The sequence below is a fragment of the Lynx rufus genome, unplaced genomic scaffold (genome assembly GCF_022079265.1).
Source record: "Lynx rufus isolate CCGP_SWC_20201006 ecotype Redwood Valley unplaced genomic scaffold, mLynRuf1.p SCAF_2, whole genome shotgun sequence".
Lineage (NCBI taxonomy): Eukaryota > Metazoa > Chordata > Mammalia > Carnivora > Felidae > Lynx > Lynx rufus.
Window position 1 is genome coordinate 164,345,345 of NW_025814834.1, and position 21,731 is coordinate 164,367,075.

Here is a 21,731-nt window from a genome sequence, read left to right on the forward strand (position 1 = left end):
GGGGTGTATGTGTTTGTAAATATGTATATGTGTGAGTGCTGGTTTGAAGTGTAAAATGTGTCACAATAGCAAAAAGTTTAAAGGCTATTTTGAGGAGGCTTGAATTCCTTGAACGTTTAGTCTCTCCTATGGTGTCAGATTATGTTTTAGCAATAGATAACCATTTCAGATTAGTATGCCAGGTTCCAGCTAATTCATGGTAATGCTGTGCATGCCAGGAAAATATTTTAATGTTTAGAAAGTTCATGTGTTTAAGTGAATCAGCCATAGTTTAGTTAAATAAGTACAGGATATGAAGTATTTAACAATCCTCATTAAATGTTAAAGTTGTGATTATGCCAGTGTAGTGTGGTCCTGTCCCCTTTCTGCCAGATCCTCTTGTACTTACTTTCTTTGGGCCATGGGATAGAGCCTCACAGGGTTTCATTTTCTGGAAGCCTTTGGGTATTTACTGATCTCTTGAGCAGTAGGACATGATATGCTTAGGAAATAGATATGGAGAAGATGAACTGAGAGAGGGAATGCTGAGCTCCATCTTTAACAAAGCTGCTACCCTCTCCCATTATTGACCAGATAAAAGGCCATTTCTTTGGACTTGCCCTGTGATTTAAATTTTATTGGACTTGTTAAAAATTCTGAATAGGTATATCATAGAACAAACTAATATGAAATAAATTAATTAGCTTTTGACTTCTGGTCAGAAATCAAAGGAAACATTTCCTGTGTGAATCATAGCCCCTTGAACTGTATAGTTCTTGATGAATATTTAGATTCAGTTTTTCAATTTGTATAAAAGAAAAAAACTTGATGGGATTTTGATAGGATGATGTTGAATCTGTAGATCAATCAATTTTTACATAAATGCCTGCTTGATTTTTCTTAATTTGACTTTTCATTTTGAGATAATTGTAGGTTCACATACACAGTTGTAAGAAATAATACAGAGGGATTCTATATATGCCTCACCCAGTTTCCTCCAGTGTTAACATCTTGCAAAACAGTAATATCATCACAAGCAGGGTATTTGCATTTATAGGCAAGATATAGAACATGGCCATCACCACAAGATCCCTCCTTCCCCTTGTATAGGCACACCTACCTTTTTGCCCCTTTGCCCCTTCCCTGTCCATTATCCCTGGCAACCATTAATCTGTTTCTCCATTTTTAAAATTTTGTCATTTCAAGGATGTTGTATATAACCTTTTGATTCTGGCTTTTTTCCTCCTTCACTAGGCTTAATTCCCTGGTAGTTTTTCCAGGTGTGTATATCAGTAGTTTGTTCCTTTTACTACTGAGTAGTTGTCCATGGTATGAATGTACCATAGTTTGCTTAACTATTCACCTGTTGAAGGACATTTGGGTTTCCAGTTTGGGGCCATTTATGAGTAAAGCTGTCATAAACATTCACATATAGGTTTTTGTGTGGACATAAGTCTTTATTTCTTTGGTAAATAAATGTTCTAAATGGTCTCTTTGGGAATGCATGAAGCTGGCTGTTTGTGTGTGTGCATGAGGGGTAAATGGGCAAGGGGGACCCTTAAGGAATGGGCCCTAGGACTCTATGTGCCCCACTGCCCTGATGGCTCTGGACAATGGTTCATGCTAGTTGTTTGGTGTATCTATTCTGTGTACTGTTCATACTGTAACTGGGGCCCATGGGTGCAAGAGCACTTGGCTCTGATGATCCCAAACAGAGTAGGTTAGGCCACTTGCCACTGACAAAATCCAAAGGCAGAGAGAAAAGTGGTGGTGAAACAAGAAAGGAATTTATTTCAGTGAGGCCAACACTGGGAACACAGCTAACTGATGTTTCAGAGACTATCCAAAGTGCTGACAGTACTTCTGGGTTTATGCAAGGAAAATGTGGGACAGAGGTCAGTGAGTACGTGCAGCTGGACAGTAAAGGTCAGGTTGATCATTGTCTTGAGGTCAGTCACACAGGGTCTTGCTGGTGTCTTGGCAGTTTTTATTGCTGAAAGGAATAGTTTGAGTTCCTATCAAGGGATGCTTTGCATGTAGGGTTTTTGCCCAAGTTAAAAGATAACTGGAAAGAAGAACTTAATCAATTAGAAAGTATAGACGGAGGTTGAATGGAGGTAATTGAAGTCCTCTCTCAATACTTCTCTCTAGAATGCCCAGACCTTGTTCTTGCTCTGGTCCATTCAAAACTCCCTCCATAGTGAAGAGTTCATATTCCTCCCCTCCACACACACACAAAGACTACAGTCAGGTCCAGGTGCAATTGCTGGGTTTTGTGGTAGTTGAATGTCTTTTCATGTACTTATTTGCTATAAAATATACAGATTTATATCCTCTTTGATAAAATGTTTCTTCATGTCTTCCCATTGTCTAATTGGATTGTTTCTTTACTGTTGAGTTTTCAAAGTTCTTTATATATTCTAGATACTAGTTCTTTGTCATATGTGTGTACAGATATTTTTTTCCTACTCTGTAGCTTATCTTTTCATCCTATTAAATGGGTCTTTTGAAAGGAAAAGTTTTTAATTTTGATGAGGACCAGTTTATCAGTTTTTGTTTTATTGCTTCCACCAAGTCTAAAAACTCTATGCTTATCTGCAAGTCCCTAAGATTTTCTTCTATATGTTTTTGATAAAGTCTTATATTTCTACATTTTACATTTAAGTCCATGAATTAGTTAATTTTGTATAAGGTGTAATGTCTTTTTACTTCTTTCTTTCTTCTTTTCTTTCTTTTCCTTCCTTCCTTCCTTCCTTCCTTCCTTCCTTCCTTCCTTCCAATTTTATTTGCCTTTGATGGCCAGTTGATTTAACACCATTAAAATAAAAAGAGCTATGCTTCCTCCATTGAATAACCTGCTGGAATTTTTATTGAGGTACTGTTGAATCTGTAAATTAAAGTCTGGAGACTTGATATCTTAAAAATATTGAATCTTGTATTTCATGAACATGGTATGTCTCTCCATTTATTTAGGTCTTTTATAGTTTATCTCAGAAGTGTTTTGTAGTTTTTAGTATACAAGTCTTACACATTATTTTACTAAACTTATCTGTCAAGCACTTAGTATGGTAATGTGTTTGGATTTCATTTTCCAGTCGTTCCTTGATAGTATATAGGAATATATATGATATTTATATATTAGTTATATCGTTTTCATAGATTCCTTAGGGTTTTCTACAGATGACCATATCATCAGGTAATAAAGGTTTACTTTTTCCTTGGTAACCTTTTTGCCTTTGTTTGTTTTTCTTACCTTATTATACTGGGAAGTAACTGGGAAGTAACACTACAATATAATGTTGAATAAAAGTCCTGAGAGCAGGTGCCATGCCTTTTACCTGACTTTAGAAGGGATTTTTTTATATCAGTGTGAATTTTAAAAAATCCTTATACTAATTTGCAACCTGGCAGAGGTAATTTATTAAGAATTACTAAGAGCCATGACTATATTGTTATTTGTTAGCTCTATAATCCTTATAAGATTATATTTTTAATTGTTTTAGAATGAAGGAAGTATGTATCTCATATGTAGTTTGGACTTTTGATAGGGAAGAACTGAAGAATTACATTTGAGAATTTTTTGGAGTTCAATTATAAATATTTAGAAGAAATTTAAAGAAAATAGTAATTCTGTCAGATACTCATCTATACATATAATTTGATTTGGCTGAATCAGGTAAGGTACAGGATGCAAGAACATCAAAATAGTATTGATAGGTCTAATTATAAAAAAGATACAAAAAGCTGTGTTTGTGTGTGTATGTGTGTTTGTGTGTGTGTTTGTGTGTGCGTGTATTTTTGTAGATAGAATTTGCTAACACATGAAAAGCAGCATGAAATTGATACCAGTTTAATTCTATTCAATAGTGGGAATTAAAAGAGGAGAGAAATATTTGAATGCATTTTGTAGGTAATTTTAGGAATATAGTTCTTTTAAACCTACATGAGCTTTTTAGGAAAGGTATATATAAATTAACATGCAAAAGTTTAAAAATTTGAGTTAAAAAAGAGTAAAGGGAGGGATCTGTTGAGTTTTAATGATGAACTATGTTTATAATCTTAACAGAGTTTAAAAAAACATATACAGGACTTTAAAAAAACATAGGACCCTTAACCCAGGCTGTTCTTGCTTTAAGTATATTCCTTTCCAGTCTGCCTTGGTCGTAGTTGCTTCTTTCTGTATATTCAGATGTTTAACATGTCATAGAATTTCTTTCAAAATATTGGGAAGCTGAAGTTGGAAGAGGAGTGGCAGAACCTTAAGATACCATCCTGGAGAGATGCTGTTGGTAAATGTAGTAAAAAAAAAAAATCAGTATTGTGGTATTTAAAAAATTATGTTCATAAAAGACATATTAGTAAAAAATATGTTTGGCTTTGGAGCATTATTGAAAATTTCAAGAACCTAGAAAATAAATATAATTATTCTTATTGTTTTAAAAAACATGAAAATAATATTTTTAAGCCACATTTTAATAGAAATTCAGTTTTTAAAAATAAATGTCTAATTTTTTTCAGAATAAATTTATATTCTTTGTTGTAAATGAATAGCTTTGAGTTTCTTCTTTTTTTTTTAGGCAAATATTTTTTCTAATTTCCGTAAGAAATAACTTATAGATAGCATTTAGGAGGAATTGTTTGCCATTTAACTAGTTTGCCATGCCTCTTCTTCCTCTCCCTCCTTTCCAGATATGTTTTTCATATTTAGTGTATATTTTTGATACACAGAGGATCTGAAGTGGGCTCTCTGTTGACTGCAGACAGCCTGATGCAGGGCTCGAACTCATGCACTGTGAGATCATAACCTGATTCACAGTCGGACACTTAACCGACTGAGCCACCCAGGCAGGCGCCCCTTGACAATATTTTTTATAGGAAAACTTAAGTGCTCAGAAATTCTTAAGTCATGGGTACTTGCTCCTATGTTTTTGGTGCTTTTTTCCCTTTTTGTTCTAACCAGTTATTGTTGGAGGAGGGAACAATTCTCCATTTATACCTTAGATACAGAGTCATTGGTAAAAGCATTTATTGTGTACAAACTATGTATATATTATGTGTGTGTATATAATTTATATATTATATATTTAAATATATAAATAGTTAAAATATATTGAGTTAAAGTCTATTACTATTTATGTATTTTTTAAGTATATAAAATCTAAATAGGAATACATAGGTATAAAATAAATGAACGTCTTAAACTTCCAGAAGCCTTTTCTATATAATAGAATAGTGGCAAACCTAGCAATAAATTTAAAAATATTTTTTATATGCTTCAAGGAAAACAGGCATTTGAATTTTTGCATTTAATCATGAAGGAAGGTTTGATAACATTTCAGTTACAGAACCTGCTGACCTGGGGAAATAACATTAGAAAACCATCTGGTATTCTGTGGCAGCCTTCATGTCTTCCTGTTTCATTAGATAGCTATGGTAGCAGTGCTGAGGGAACACTAAAGGATGTAGCTACAAGTGTCAGTTTGTCACAAAGGATCAATTAGAATAAACAAACTAGGAAAGACTTTATTAAAATATAATAATTGATATCATGATGAGGTAAAGTACTCAATAAAAGGTTAAATTAGATTTATTACAGTCTCTTTATAAGATGGTAATGTATAATGTACAGTTTAGGAAGAATTTTATTAGAAACAGTAGGAACTGCCTAGAGAAGTTTATTACCTGAAAAAATATACTTAACTGACATGCCACATTATCTAATCATGCCTGGCAAATGAGTCTTTATTATGATAATATGTATATATGTATGATAATACATGTATATATACAAGTATAAAACTAGTTATAGTCAAATATACATAAGTATTAACCAGACTGGAAGCAAGAGTAGACAAATTTGAAGCAGTGTTCAAAGAGAAATTGATTATAGCCTGCTTAGTTAGAGATTTAGATGGAGGTGAGATTAGCTTTTGCTGTTTTTCTGTGTTGGAGCAGCAGTCTTAAGTTTTTCTAGCCTTTTCCCCCAGAATTACAGGTTCTGTTAGTTAACATATATCTGTCTGTCTTTTGCAATGCTACAAGATACTATTTTACCTCATATCACAATATTTATGAGGGTCATTAACTACCTTTTAAGCCTGCTTGTCATTGTACTAAGCCATTGCCACATACCACAGCTTTGTGTGTAGTGTCCTACTCCATGTATTAAATTGGTATTGATTACTTTTTTCTTCTGTAAAAATCTGAGTTTGTGTGGTTTCTCTGCTCTGTGGGTTAATCTCAGACCTACTCTTTTTTTGTCTTATTTCTTTGCTATTCTTAGATGTGACTCTCATCCACATGGTTTAAGATTATTTATTATGTATTTAGTATTGCAGCTAGCAGGAATAGTAGTAATTCCTAATAATAGTTTGGAATAGTTTGGAAGGAGAGGACTTGCCTGTTTTGTTTGAGGACCCAATCAGAAGTTGCACACATCACTCTGCTCACATCCCATTGGTTAGAACTTAGTAACATGGTAACACTTGGCTAGGATGGCTAGAAAAATAAGTCTTTAATCTAGTAAGTCATATGTGTAGCGAAAAATTTGAATGGGAGTTTTGTTTGTTTATATATTTAATTTATGTATGTATGTATTTATTTATTTTACAATAAAGAATGGGAGAATAGACAATAGGTAGACACCTAGTGGTCTCTAATGTCTCATTGGTTGGATACATATCTGATGATGCTTCTGTTATCATTTAAACACTGGTAACTCTCACCCAAAATATACTTTGGACTGTGACTTTTCTCCTAATCACCAGATCTTTAGTGCTTTCCATCAACTCCATTTGGATAAACATAAGTATCTAAAATTTAGTATATTTAAATCTGATCAAACAATTTTGTTCCTCCTGCCTGTCTTCTCTGTCTTGAGTGATGGCACCATTATCACTACCATTACCCAAGCCAGCAACATGAAATTTGTCCTTAGACTTCTTTTAGCTTTCCTTACCCTTGTGTCTGATCAATACAAAATGTTGAAGATTTCTTGAATCTATTTTTCTCCTTCCATTTTGAAACAGCAGGCTGTTGTCATTTCTCATTTGGATTACACAGATAGCTTTGTAACTTACACACAGCTCCCAGAGTGCTCTGCCTGAAATAGATTGAACTTTGTAATGCCTGTGCTCAATAGCTAAAATGTATAGAGTAATTACTACGTGTCAGGCACTGTTTTAAGTACTTTATATTTAACCAGCCTTTTTTATCCTCACAACAACCTTGTGAGGTTATATAGTTGACTAAACTGAGACAAAAGAGGTTGAATAACTTGTCCAAACTCAGTTGGTAATTGGTGAAGACAGGGTTTAATCAGTCTGGCTCCAAAATGTGTGTGTTTAAAAAAAAAAAAAAAAACACATATTGTTCAAAATATTTGTCTGTTGCTTCCTGAGAAAAATACAGATCTACTCAGTGCACAAAACCCTTACAAACTACTTTTTCTCATTTCTGTCTTGCTCCCTTATCCCTGTTTCTTACTAGTTTCTCTTCACATATTCTACTTCCACTAAGTACACACACTACACTTGCAGTTTTCCAGTACACCGCATTTTTCTCACCATTGTGCTTTCCTCAGTCTCCTTCAATTGGTGATTTTGTTCTCTTTCTTTTCGACTCAACTGCTCAGGAACCATGATTGCTGGCACTTACCTTTGGCCACTCCAGTCTGAGTCAGAAACACCTTCTCTGTGAGTTTATGTCCTCCTTTAGATCCCTAAATCATAGCCCCCATTATTCTGGATGATAACCTACTTTCTGTGTGTCTCTTGTAAGCTTTTCACAGATGGAAAAGCTTTCATACTGCCTATGTTCAGACACTGTTAGTTTCCTTTTTAACGACATCCTTTGATGCTATTCAGAGATCTCAATGACTTCTGACCAACAAAATGTATGGCCCCTTTTCAGGCTTCTTTCTCTTTAAAAGTCTTTGTATCATTGTATTTAACAGTCTTTTGGCCTCTCTGACAAGTTGATGCTCTGATTTTTCTTTTTTCTGTATTGATTAGTATTTGGCTTCTTTCTGTCTCTCCCACCACCCCCCAAAACCACCAATGCATGTTATTTTTAGGAGTTAGTCATCAACCCTCTGTTTTCTCATATATATATATATATATGTATATATATATATATATATATATATATATATATATATATATTTTATCTAGTCAGAGAATTCCCATATCTTTAACTCTGATTTCTTCCCTTTTCTTTTTGTAACTGCCCTCTAGAAACTTCCCTGGATATAACTGTTACTGTTATTTACTGAATACTTTATTCTGTTCTAGGCAGTGTGCTCTTTCTATACATTAACTCCTTGAATTTTTAACTATAAGATAGGTGGTCATCTCCCATTTTGCAGGTGAGTTAAATTGACATAAGAGAATGTAACTTGCCCAAATTTCTACAACTACCAGTGGAGCTGGGATTCCAACCCAGTTTGCTGTCTTCAAAATTCTTGATTTTAACAGCTCTAATATCCTACCTATTAACATCTAATGCTCATAATATCCAGAAAGAAAGGTACTTCTCTGAATGGGGCCCTCTCCCAGTGTCAACTCTTTATCTTGTTATTTATATCAGTCTTTCACTGATTGCCCTTTGCTCCATGAGTTTGTCTTGGCAGTTTTCAATTTCTGCGGCCACTCCCTTAGTCCTTATTGCAAATCCATCCTGTGGTAATACAAATTGATATTTAACAAAGACAACATGTAAGTTTTAAAAACTGATATGATCTTTATCACTACTGTTACTCTCTCTTCTGAACTTCCCTTTTCAGTTCAAATACATCAACTACTTTTTTTTTTTTACCATTAATTCTTCTTGTCTAAAATATACTTTTTATTTTGTTTTCATTTAAATCTGAGCGTCCATCTCCTAGTCTCAATTTATTGTCCATAGAAGGTTGTTCTTTTTTCTGAACTTCAGTACTACTCAGTTTTTTGTAAGTTCATTTGGCCTTTAGTCATAATATTTTATAATTCTGACTAACTGTTATGTCTGTATGTTTGGTTTTTTTTCTTTCCAACTCTGAATTATAAATTCCTTGAAGTCAGGGTTAGTTTTTATATTTCTCTTTTGTTCCCATGTTCAACATCTGGCATAATATCAGGAATATTTTGGATGATTAAACATTGAATGAATGGATTTTATTACTTTGATACTTGTCTTATTTGAGATTTAGGAAAAAAAATAATCTTACTGATGGAGCTTAAATCACCATGGAACTATCTCAGAAGTACTTCCTAAAGCATTATATTGAAGAGATTTAATTTAAGTACGTTAGCAATTTAAATAGTTTATTTTATGTTTTTATTTTATATTTTTAAAAATAAGACATTTTTCTTTCCTCTCTCCCTCTCTTTGTCTCTTCTTTCTTTGTTTCTTTTTATTTTTTGGCAGCCGGTTCGAAGACAGTCCCTTACCCCTCCTCCTCAGAACACTATTACATGGGAAGAATATATATCTGCTGAAAATGGAAAGTAAGTTTTTTTAATTTTATTTTGGAAAGTAAGGGTTGTTGTTGTTGTTGTTGTTTTTTCTTTTGGTTTAATTTTGTTCATTGGTTTTTAGAAAGAACAATTTGGAAAAACAGGAATATTCAGGTGTAAAATTATCTTAGAAAGAATTACTATTATGGTTTTGTCCGAAGCAATTCTTTTTTCTTTTAAAAATACGATTAAGTGTGATCAGAATGGAATGGTTGTTTTTCATATTGCCTGATGCTCAAACACTTTCCTTTTGTCCCACATCTTTCTGATGCCATTCAAAGAAAATATAATGTGAGGAATTTCCCACTGCAGTTGCTTATTTGAGTGTTTCTATTATGTGTGAACTTTTATATTCTGTTACTGTGCTGAGACTTTACATGGTGGGAAAAGCCATGCACTGCTTTTCTACTTTTTACCTTTCTAAGCTCATCTCCTATCATTTATCTCTTTGTTTTAGCCTGTGCCAGACTTCTTCTCATCATCCTTACAAAAGACTTTGCTTAATGTTTTGTCACTGATCCTGGGGCACCTGGGTGGCTAAGTCGGTTGAGCACCTGACTTTGGCTCAGGTCATCATCTTGTGGTTTGCCAGTTCGAGTTCCACATTGGGCTCCCACTTCGGATCCTCTGTGCCCTCTGCCTCTGCCCCTCCCCTGCCTGTGCTCACTTTCTCTCTTTCTCTCTCTCTCTCAAAAATAAAATTAACATAAAAAAAAATTATTTACAAAATGTTATATTACTGATCCTTACTAGAATACCAATTACATGGTTTGTATATAGTAGATATTTATTGAATAAAAGGATGATGAGTGAATAAATGATTTTATTTTTTTTTAAAGTTTATTTTTTTTTTAATTTTTTTTTCAACGTTTTTTATTTATTTTTGGGACAGAAGACAGAGCATGAATGGGGGAGGGGCAGAGAGAGAGGGAGACACAGAATCGGAAACAGGCTCCAGGCTCCGAGCCATCAGCCCAGAGCCCGATGCGGGGCTCGAACTCACGGACCGCGAGATCGTGACCTGGCTGAAGTCGGACGCTTAACCGACTGCGCCACCCAGGCGCCCCTTAAAGTTTATTTTGAGAGAGAGAGAGCATACAAGCTGGGGAGGGGCAGAGAGAGAAGGAGAGAGAGAATCTCAAGGAGGCCCTTTGCTGTCAGCTGCTGTCGGCGTGGAGCCTGACTTGGGGATCTATCTCAGGACCCGTGAAATTGTGAACTAAGCTGAAATCAAGAGTCTGATGCTTAACTGCCACCCAGGTGCCCTAAAGTGGTTTATTTTAAATGAATAAGTAAAAAGATTTTTTTTTTTCTGGCCAACTGTGTCAAAGAAGGTACAGTTGTTTATAGAAAATATTATTCCTTTGGTGGAGAAAATAAAATATTGCCTACTTCCACGATTAGGAAGAAGTTGTCATGACGATTTTTTTTTCTATTTAGGGTTTTTTATTATACTTTTCTAACTTCTCCAAAATGTTTCCATCTTATAATAGTCTATAGTTAATATAAAATTCTTTATTTTTTTCTTCTTATTGGTCAGTGCTAAGAAGTGTACACAGTAAAAGAGATTCAATTGGATAAGTGATTTTAGAGATATACAATATTTTTAAAGTTTATTTTTTCTAGTGATTTGGTTTATTCCTAAAAATAGTGGTTATTGAAATTATATTCAATATGAAATTTGTTGAGTTTGATCATTTTTCTGAACTTTTCACTATGCTAGTTTCTTCTTTTTTTTACCCTTGTCTCATTTCTTGTATATGTCTTAAGTCCTTTTAACATAATTTAAATTGATTTCTACACAGAGTAAGAAAAATTAAAATATTAATGATGTCCTTAGAAGATGACAGATTCTTTATAGAAAGATGATAACATGTAGAAAAGGTTTTCCTAATTTTTTTTCCCCCATTTTAGAGCTCCTCATCTGGGTAGAGAACTGGTGTGCAAAGAGAGTAAGAAAACGTTTAAAGCTACAATAGCCATGAGCCAGGAATTTCCCTTGGGAATTGAGTCGTAAGTGTGTTACAAACTATAAACGTTTATAAAAGAAACTGTGAAACCCTAAAGATTGTAATGATATTGGCATCTGAGTGTTGCATTTGATGCCTTTGAAATGAAAAAGCAAATAGCCATTGCTTTGATACTGTCACCCTTATATACATTTTCTGGTTCACAAATTATTAACATTTTTACTACTTTAACCAGATACATTTTCAAATTGTTTTTAAATTATAAAAGTAGCAAATGAATATATGTTTATTGTAAAAAATCGAATAGCATGGAAGTTTATAGAATAAAAATAACAGTTTACTTCTACTTCACTAATAGTTAATAGGTGAATAACTAGAGTATTTTTGTCTAGATTTTTCTGCGTGTTTTTGCATTCTTTATAAGCTTGAGGGATAGTTTACATTTTGTTCTGTGAGTTTTGCTTTTTAATTTATTTTTTTTTCTTTTTAAAAAAATTTTTTTTTAATTTTTTTTTTTTTCAACGTTTATTTATTTTTGGGACAGAGAGAGAGCATGAACGGGGGAGGGGCAGAGAGAGAGGGAGACACAGAATCGGAAACAGGCTCCAGGCTCTGAGCCATCAGCCCAGAGCCTGACGCGGGGCTCGAACTCACGGACCGCAAGATCATGACCTGGCTGAAGTCGGACGCTCAACCGACTGCGCCACCCAGGCGCCCCTAAAAAAATTTTTTAATGTTTATTTAGTTTTGAAAGAGAGAGAGAGAGACTGAGTGTGAGGGAGGGAGGCACAGAGAGAGAGGGAGACACAGAATCAGAAGCAGGCTCCAGGCTCTGAGCTGTCAGCACACAGCCCAATGTGGGGCTCGAATGTGAGATCATGACTTGAGCTAAAGTCAGACACTTAACCGATTGAGCCACCCAGGCGCCCCAGTTTTGTTTGTTTGTTTGTTTATTTTATTTAAATCTTGTATTTATTTTTGAGAGAGAGAGAGACAGAGTGCAAGCAGGGGAGGAACAGAGAGAGAGGGAGACAGAATCAGAAGCAGGCTCTAGGTTCTGAGCTGTCAGCACAGAGACCAACACAGGGCTCAAACCCATGAACCATGAGATCATGACCTGGGCCAAAGTCGGATGCTTAACAGACTGAGCCACCCAGGCACCCCTTGTTTTTTCTTTTAAAAATGAGTGTACAGTAGGCAAGTTTAGAATGGGGAAGGAACTAAGAAGGAAAAAAAATAGCCTGGGGCTTCAATTCATTCCTTACTACAAAGCTGTAATCATCAAGACAGTATGGTATTGGCACAAAAATGGACACACAGACCAATGGAATAGAGAACCCAGAATTGGACCCACAAATGTATGGCCAACTAATCTTTGACAAAGCAGGAAGGAGTGTCCAATGGAAAAAAGATGGTCTCTTTAGCAAATGATGCTGGGAGAATTGGACAGCAACACGCAGAAGATTGAAACTGGACCACTTTCTTATATCATATACAAAAGTAAACTCAAAATGGATGAAAGACCTAAATGTGAGACAGGAAATCATCAACACCCTAGAGGAGAAAACAGACTAACAGCCTCTGACCTCAGCTGTAGCAGTTTCTTGCTTGACATGTCTCCAAAGGCAAGGGAAATAAAAGCAAAAATGAACTATTGGGACCTCATCAGGTTAAAAAGCTTCTGCACAGTAAAGGAAAGAATCAATACAACTGAAAGGCAACCAACAGAATGGGAGAAGGTATTTGCAAATGACCTATCAGATAAAGCGTTAGTATCAGAACCTACCAGTCTCAACACCTGAAAAACAAATAATCCAGTGAAGAAATGGGCAGAAGACATGAATAGACACTTTTCCAAAGAAGATACCCAGATGGCTAACAGACACATGAAAAGATGCTCAACATCCCGCATCATCAGGGAAATACAAATCACAACCACTTTGAGATCCATCTCACACCGGTCAGAGTGGCTAAAATTAACGACTCGGGAAACAACAGATGTTGGTGAGGATGTGGAGAAACGACCCTCTTGCACTGTTGGTAGGAATGCAAACTGATGCAGCCACTCTGAAAAAAAACAACGTGGAGATTCCTCAAAAAATTAAAATAGAATTACCCTATGAGCCAGCAATAGCACTACTAGAATTTATCCAGAGGATACAGGAGTGCTGATTCATAGGGGCACATGTACCCTAATGTTTATAGCAGCACTATCAACAATAGCCAAATAATTTGAAAGAGCCAGATGTCCATAAACTGATGAATGGGTAAAGAAGATGTGGTATATGTACACATACATATCTATACACACACACACACACACACACACACACACACACACATACACACATATATATCCACACACACATATATGTATGTGTCTATACACACACACACACACACAATGGGTCATGACTCGGTGGTGAAAAAAAATGAAATCTTGCCATTTGCAACAATGTGGATGAAACTAGAGCATATTATGCTAAGTGAAATAAGGCAGTCAGAAAAAGATATATGTTTTCACTCATATGTGGAATTTGAGAAACTTAACAGAAGACCATAGGGGAAGGGAAGGAAAAATAAGTTACAAATGGAGAGGGAGGCAAACCATAAGAGGCTGTTAAATACAGAGAACAAACTGAGGGTTCATGGGGGTAGGGGGTTGGGGGAACGGGGAAAATGGGAGATGGGCATTAAGGAGGGCACTTATTGCGATGAACACTGGGTATTGTATGCAAGTGATGAATCATGGGAATCTACTCCCAAAGCCAGGAGCACACTGTATACACTGTATGTTAGCTAACTTGACAATGAATTATATTAAATAAATAATAAATAAAAATGAGTGTATCTCAGTATTTGCACAATAATTACATTTTTATGTCTTTTTCTTCTTTCCTTGGTATTTTGTAGTATTGATGTACTATCCTTTATTTTATTGTACCCCTACTGATAACCATTTTGATTGTAGTTTTTCACCATTGTAAACAATACTGTAATGAACATCTTGACTATGTCCTTTCAAACCTGTACTTATCAGATGCTCATTTAAAAAAAAATCAGTTTGGAGAGATGGGTGGAATGGGAGAGGTGGGTCGATAGAGCTGACTGACAGAACTATAGCTTTAGCCTCCTCTCTAAAGTAAGGGGTAAGTTGAAGCCGCAGGCTATTTTTTCCTTCTTACTTCCTTCCCCTTCTAAACTGGCCTAGTATATTAAAAAATAATTCTCATAGAAGAAAGAAAGAGTCATATTTTTTTACCAAGGATATACATGCCTCATACTCCTCAATAACCCAAATACAGAAAAATAGAATGAGCTATGTATAGCCCTCAATCTATAGATCAGAGAGGGAGATTGATAGTTCCCAGATGTGGCAAGGGCATTAGCCATGCATACAAATCTGCATAATTCATCCTGTCTTGGATCCAGTTGACCCATAAAACTGGATACACCAGTTTTATGTTCTAATAAGGAAGAAAATGTGGCTAATTGTAATATGCTATCAATTTTAGGAGTTATCCCAATTTCACTGTTAATATGTGAAAAAAACCAGGTACATTAGTATTTATAAAATGTGGTCATTATAACCATTCCTTCTGAAAAAAAGAAACATAGCATATAAAAGCCAGACAAAAAATTCATTCTAGAATATAACATAGGTCAAAGAACAGAAGAAAATTCCTTATAAATGCTATAGAAAAATGTAAAAGGTACCTGGGTGGCTCAGTTGGTTGAGCGACCGACTTCGGCTCAGGTCATGATCTCACAGTTTGTGAGTTTGAGCCCTACATCGGGCTCTGTGCTGACAGCTCGGAGCTTGGAGCCTACTTCTGATTCTATGTCTCCCTCGCTCTCTGCCCCTCCCCCACTCATGCTCTGTCTCTCTCTGTCTCAGAAATAAATAAACATAAAAGAAATTAAAAAGAAAAATGTAAAAGGAATGTGAAATCAGTGAAATGGATCATTCTAAGATGAGATGATAATAGAATGAAATAAAAAGACTATAAAGCTAAGGAAATAAATTAAGCACTAATAACACTGTTGCAAAATAAATACATTAGAAACAACAGTGAACACAATAGATGTGGCTGGAAAATAAAATTCAATAGTTCGTAATGAATTTATGAAAAGAGATTAAAGGAATTGGAGAAGTAGCGTTTATGGAGGATAAAGAGGGTTCAACATAAGGATTATTGGTGATCCACTTATATAGACAGCCTCCAAAATGTAAACAAAATAGTATTCAAAATAGGATAAAGGACGTTTTTTCTGTAAGGAAACCCTGAGTTTGTAACATAATATTATGTTCTAATGAGAAAAATCAGTAATGATTGTAACAATAATTATCCCAATTAGACTATTGGACTTCAGTTGTTGACAAATCCAAAAAAGAGGTTAAAAACCTGGCTTTACATTTTTTCACATCTCTGGCATTTCGGAGACAAAGAAAGTGTGATCAGGTAGTGTATCTGGCTAAGATGTCATTTACATATCAAGGCAGTTGAAGAAAACACAGAAGAATTCAAGAAATATAGCAGTCATGGGTCCACTTTGAAAGAAAAACACTATTACTAGGGGCCCCTGGGTGGCTCAGTCGGTTGGTTAAGCATCCAACTTCAGTTCAGGTCATGATTTCACCATTTGTGAGTTCAAGCCCCATATCAGGCTCTGTGTTAACAGCTCAGAGCCTGGAGCCTCGTGTGGATTTTGTGTGTCTCTCTCTCTGCCTCTCCCCCACTCACACTCTGTCTCTCAAAAATAAAAATAAACATTAAAAAAAACTTTAAAAAGGAAAACACTACTACTTAAAAATGAAATCCATCCAACCAAAAGATGAAAGGAGAAGTTCTAGTTAATGACTAGTGTAATACTGAATCCTGGGAGACATCATGAAATTGTAATTCAGAGGGAAAGAAGCATAAGCTGAAATTTTATGCCAGCTAGATTGCCCTCTAGCAAAACAGAACACTCATTTATGAAATCTGCAAGAAATCAAGGAATACTAAGCATATAAGAGCCCATCACACATAAAGAATTGACAGTGAAATACAGCCACTCAAACAGTGAGGCTAAGTAAAGAACTCAGGAAAGTGTAGACTTCAGAAAGAACATGGGTGTAACCCTTGAGTTCATTTAAGTATAGATCTCAAGTCAAACAGTGTGGAAATTGTGGCTTCACATTCAAATGTAAAAGTTGTGAACTTTGACAGTAAAAAGAATAATAAAGAGTCATGAGGATGAAGGAGGTGACATTTCCTCATCCTTAACATCTAGAAGTTAATACTGTCTGAGTTTGATGCATATAGTTATAAAACAACATAAGGACACAAATCAATTTGAAAAATGATAACATTTTTTTCTCCTTCCATTTTTCAGATTATTGAATGTTTTGGAAGTAATAGCTCCCTTCAAGCACTTTAACAAGCTTAGAGAATTTGTTCAGATGAAGCTTCCTCCAGGCTTTCCTGTAAAACTAGGTAAGAGAAAAATTTACATTTCCTAATAGGTAATTTCATTGCCTATTAGAAACATGGAACTGTTTACTAACATTTAATAAGAAATGTGCTTTTGAAGGAAAATGATTTCCTAGTTGCTTATGTTTTTATAGTTTTTCTGTGATGATACGGATTGAGATTCATGTTTTCAACTATATAAAGTGCCCAATGCGTTTCTAATTCTACTGGATTTAACTTACATATAAGGGATATGCGAGTATTTCGTACAATGGGGTGCGGGTAAACTTACAATGCACTGTGATAATGTTTTTAACGTGGAAATAGGGAGACTGGATTTTAGCCCTAAGTTTTAGCAGACTCTTGAGTTTCTGAACAGTGGGGATGTTTCTGGGATCAGCAGTCGGTATTCATGGGTAAAGTAATCCTCATTTTTCAGTCTTAAATGTTTAAACTTAATTTCATCTTAAGCATGATCTTTAAAAATAGTAAACTCCCATTTTGTATGCAATAGTAGTGCATATTTAACTATTTAAGTATATCAGAAAACTGGGAACAAGAGACTATTAAAAGTTTCTTTAGGAGTTTAGACTTATATTTAGCATTAAGCTTCAGGAGAACCTTTCATACCACCCATTTTATGTTTGGATGGCATTAATATGCCAGCAGATATTTAATCAGTGCTTGCTATGTGCCAGATGCTTTTCTAGGGGTTAGGGACAGCAAAGTCTCTCTTAGTGTTTGCATTCCAGTGGGAGAGAAAAATAATATATAATAAATATAACCTTTATATAATCCCTCAGATATATTTTATTTTTTTATTCAACATTACTGAAACCACATTTCACAATAATTAGGCCAAAATGCTTTTCTCTCAGAAATAATGCTTTAATTCCTAAAAATTAAACATAACCTTCTCAACTTTCACAACCTGGAAGTAAGCATTTTGAGGGTTAAAATGGATTTTAAAGCATGTTTTCAAAATGTCATTATGATTCCCTTTGTGATGAAAAATCACTGGGAACCCAATATCTACTTGAAGAAACCAGTGATAAGACCTTAGACAGAAATGATTTGAAAATTAAAGTGATCAAGAGATGTGTGTTTGAGCTGTGGGTAGGGATCATTATGTGAGCATTTCTGCTTAAAATCCCACTGTAATTTTCTATAGCCAGAAAATAGTTGAAGCAATGGACTCCCTCGTAGGTGCTGTATTTAAAGAGGCACAGTGACAAACTAAAGTAGTGGGCAGGGATTGAATATATGACAGTTTCAAACTATCCCTGCATTCACATCTATTTAAGTCCCAAACCCCAAATGCCCACAATACAATATAGACTTGTATGCAAAAGAAAAATCTGATTATGTGAAAAGGAAAAAAGAGTCTGCAATACTTCTTTGCAGGCATTTCTCTGTTTAGAACCACATTCTTAACAAGGAATTGACAATCTTTTGCTTGTATACTTAAAGTTTTCAGGAATTTGTTTACCTTTCTCTCTTTTGTCTTTTTGTCCCTCTTTTGCATTAATCCTATAAAACTCTGGTCCTGGGTCTGGGTCCACCATTTCTGTTTTTGTGTTCAGTCTAAAAAATACAATTGAGGGGGAAAATTATAAAAAATTTAGAAATTGTTGTTAAGACAATTGTACGTTTTCAAAATCAGCCAAAGCTTTAAATCTCTTTTTATTCTCCTTCCATTTTGCTCAAAGGCTAAATTTGAACCTCTTTTCACCAGTTCCATTCTTCCTCCACTATTTCCTCCCACAGTCTAAGCAGATGATTTTTGCTTCCTTTGTTCCAAAAAAAGACAATCACGGGGGCACCTGGGTGGCTCAGTCCATTGAGCATCCAACTCTTGATTTCGACTCAGGTCATGATCCCAGGATTGTGAGATCGAGCCCCACATCAGGCTCCACACTGAGCATGGAGCCTACTTAAGATTCTGTCTCCCTCTGCCCCTCTCCCCGACTCGCATTCTCTCTCTTTGTCTCTAAAATAATAATAATAATAATAAAAAGAAGCTTGCTTCAAAAAAACATGATCTGAAACAATACCTCCCTATTACTCACCACTCCCCATACAGACTTTTTTTTTGCTGCAAGTCCCATCTTTTCCTTTATCTTTCCTGTCTCAGTGGAAGTGGTGCCTCTCTTTTTAGCTTGAATAATCTCTCCATTTGTACTATGGATCTGTTTTCCTCCCATCTCTTTTAAAAAGCTTGCTCTATCAATCTCCCCCTATTTCTCTTTTATATTCAGACTCTCTTCTTTACTGCTTTTTCTCTCTTAGCTGTTAGACTTTGTTCAGATCTATCTCCTTTTAAGATTCAACGAATTGGGGCACCTGGGTGGCATAATAGGTTAGGCATCGGACTTCAGCTCAGGTCATGATCTCACGGTTTGTGAGTTCAAGTCCCACATCGGGTGAGCACTTTGAGCCCAGCTTCAGGCTCCGTGCTTGAGATTCTCTCTCTCTCTCTGCCCCTTGCTCATTTGTGCCATTTCTCTCTCTCAAAAATAAATTAATAACAGAAAAGAGAAAAGAAAAGAAAAAAAATTTCAACCAACTAAGTAAAATATAAAACAAACCCTCGAACTCTGTCGTACCCAGCACTTGCCTTTAATCTTTGCTTTTCATAGCCAGGCTACTTGAAAGTCTACTTTTTATCTCCATGGTTACTTTCTACTTATAGTTATACTGTAAATGGGAGAAGGTGAAGGGACATAAAGGGAGGCAAAGTTTTTCTACTTCACTTGAACTGCTAAAGTGATGACACCAGGAGACTATGATAAGTTAGTTATATATAATCAGTACCTGGCTGAAGAAGCCATATACAAAGAGAAGAATCACCTCAGTCTTTTTCTTCATCTTCACACGAATGTTCTTGCTGTATGTCTTCACACTTTCCCATGTTGTAAGGACACTTGCCATATTGGATTCGGGACCACTCTAATGACTTTTAACTTGATTACCTCTGCAAATTGTAGACCTTGTCTCGAAAAATGGTCACATTCTGAGATAGTAGGAGTTAGGACTGGAACACAGATTTTTGGAGGGGAAAGAATTCAATGCACAGCAATAGCCAAAGCAATTTTGAAAAGAATAAAGTATGAGTAATTAGTCTACTCAATTTCAATATTTATTATATAGCTATAGTAACCAAGACTGTGTTGTATTGGCTGAGGGATAAATATATAAATCAACTTAACAGAACAAAGAATCCAGAGATAGACCCTCATAAATATGCACAACTGATTTTTTATAAAGATGCAATAGCAGTTCAATGGAGGAAAGCTACCCTTCTCAACAAATGATGCAGGAGCAATTGGACATCCAAAGGAAAAACGGAAACCTCCACCTGAGTCCTGTAGTTATATAAAAATTAACTGAAAATGGACCAGAGATTGAATTAAAATGTAAAATGTAAAACTGTAAAACTGTAAAACTTCTGGGAAATAAACAGAAAACACCTTACAGATATAGGTTTAAACAAAGAGTTCTTCGACTTCATACCACAAGTATGAGCCATAGAAAGAAAAATCAATGAATTGGACTTTATCAAAAGTAAAGCCTGTTTGCTCTGTGAAATACCCAGTTAAAAGAAAGAAAACACAAGAACTTTTAAGACTCATCAGTAACAAGCCAATTACAAAAGGGCAAAAGACACAGACATTTCATCCAAGAGGATATATGAACGGAAAACAAGTGCATGAACAATGTTCAGTATTATTAGCCATTGGGGAAATGCAAATTAAAATTAAGTATCACTTTACATACCTAACAGAATGGCTAAAATAAAACATGTGACAACACCAAATGTTTGTGCAGAGGTGGAAAAGCTGGATCACTCCTTACGGGTTGAATTGATTGTAAAAGCCCCAACTAGAAACAACCCGGCAGCTCATTGCAGGTTTTCTTTATCTCCACCACTCTTACTATGTTTATTATTGATATTTATATTGTTAAATCTAGTGGATGCTTTTCTGTTATCCTTCTTAATCTCTCCAGGATCTGTAGCGTTCTATTTTTGTAGAGTCCTGTCTGAATGAATGATAGTTTTTCTTCAGATTTCCTCTGACTTGATAGAATTCTCTCTTGATTTTCTTCCTGCCTGTCTGGCTGCTGCTTCTGGAGCACATCTCTCCTTTTACTCTTGTCACCTTACATTATATTCTCATTGCATCTGCTAAAACATAAGCCAAAGCACGTTACTACTCTGCTGACAAACTTTCATTGGTTTCCCATTTCCTGGAGAGTAAAAGCCAAAGACTTTTTCTGGACCTCAAACCCACTTGATCTAGGTCCCTGTTTCTCCTCTAACCTCATCTCCTCCTCATCTTCCCCTCATTGGTCTCTTAGCTGTTCCCAGGATACACCAGACACTTTCTTTTTTAGGGCTTTTGGGCTTGTTCCCTCTACTTGGGGTTTTTCCCCCTCTAGACAACTAACTGTATGGTTCATACCTCAGGTCTTTGGTGAAAGGTCTAGAACTCTTACCCCAATTATTCCAATTCTGATGGGATTTTTTTATCACATATATTTAAGTGATGGATTGTAGTTAGTATTTTAAAACAAAAGGGACTAATGTATTTCTTTTGTATTAGAATGATAATAAATCAGCTCAGATTAAGAATAGCATCTATGCTATAGTAAGAAGAAAAGATGCCAGAATGCAAAAAGTACAAATGTTTCTGTCTCTTTGCCCCAAGTAAAAGATAAAAAGACCAGTGGAGTCTGGCATTACAGTTTTAAGACTGGGAAGCAATGGGAACTTGTGTTTTTGGTGTGATTCTTGATGCCTTGGTGTGTTTTTCTTTTCACCAATAGAAACC

The 21,731-nt window shown here is 35.4% G+C and overlaps 1 protein-coding gene across 1 annotated transcript in view; it reads left to right on the forward strand.

The window, feature by feature from the left end:
- The window catches only part of ANKRD13C (ankyrin repeat domain 13C), a 90,477-nt gene that overhangs the window by 66,323 nt on the left and 2,423 nt on the right, over positions 1-21,731 (forward strand). The window contains exons 10-12 of the mRNA XM_047084353.1: positions 9,385-9,464; positions 11,388-11,486; positions 16,823-16,923. Coding sequence (XP_046940309.1) covers positions 9,385-9,464; positions 11,388-11,486; positions 16,823-16,923 — 280 coding nt within the window. The remainder of the gene's footprint in view (positions 1-9,384; positions 9,465-11,387; positions 11,487-16,822; positions 16,924-21,731) is intronic.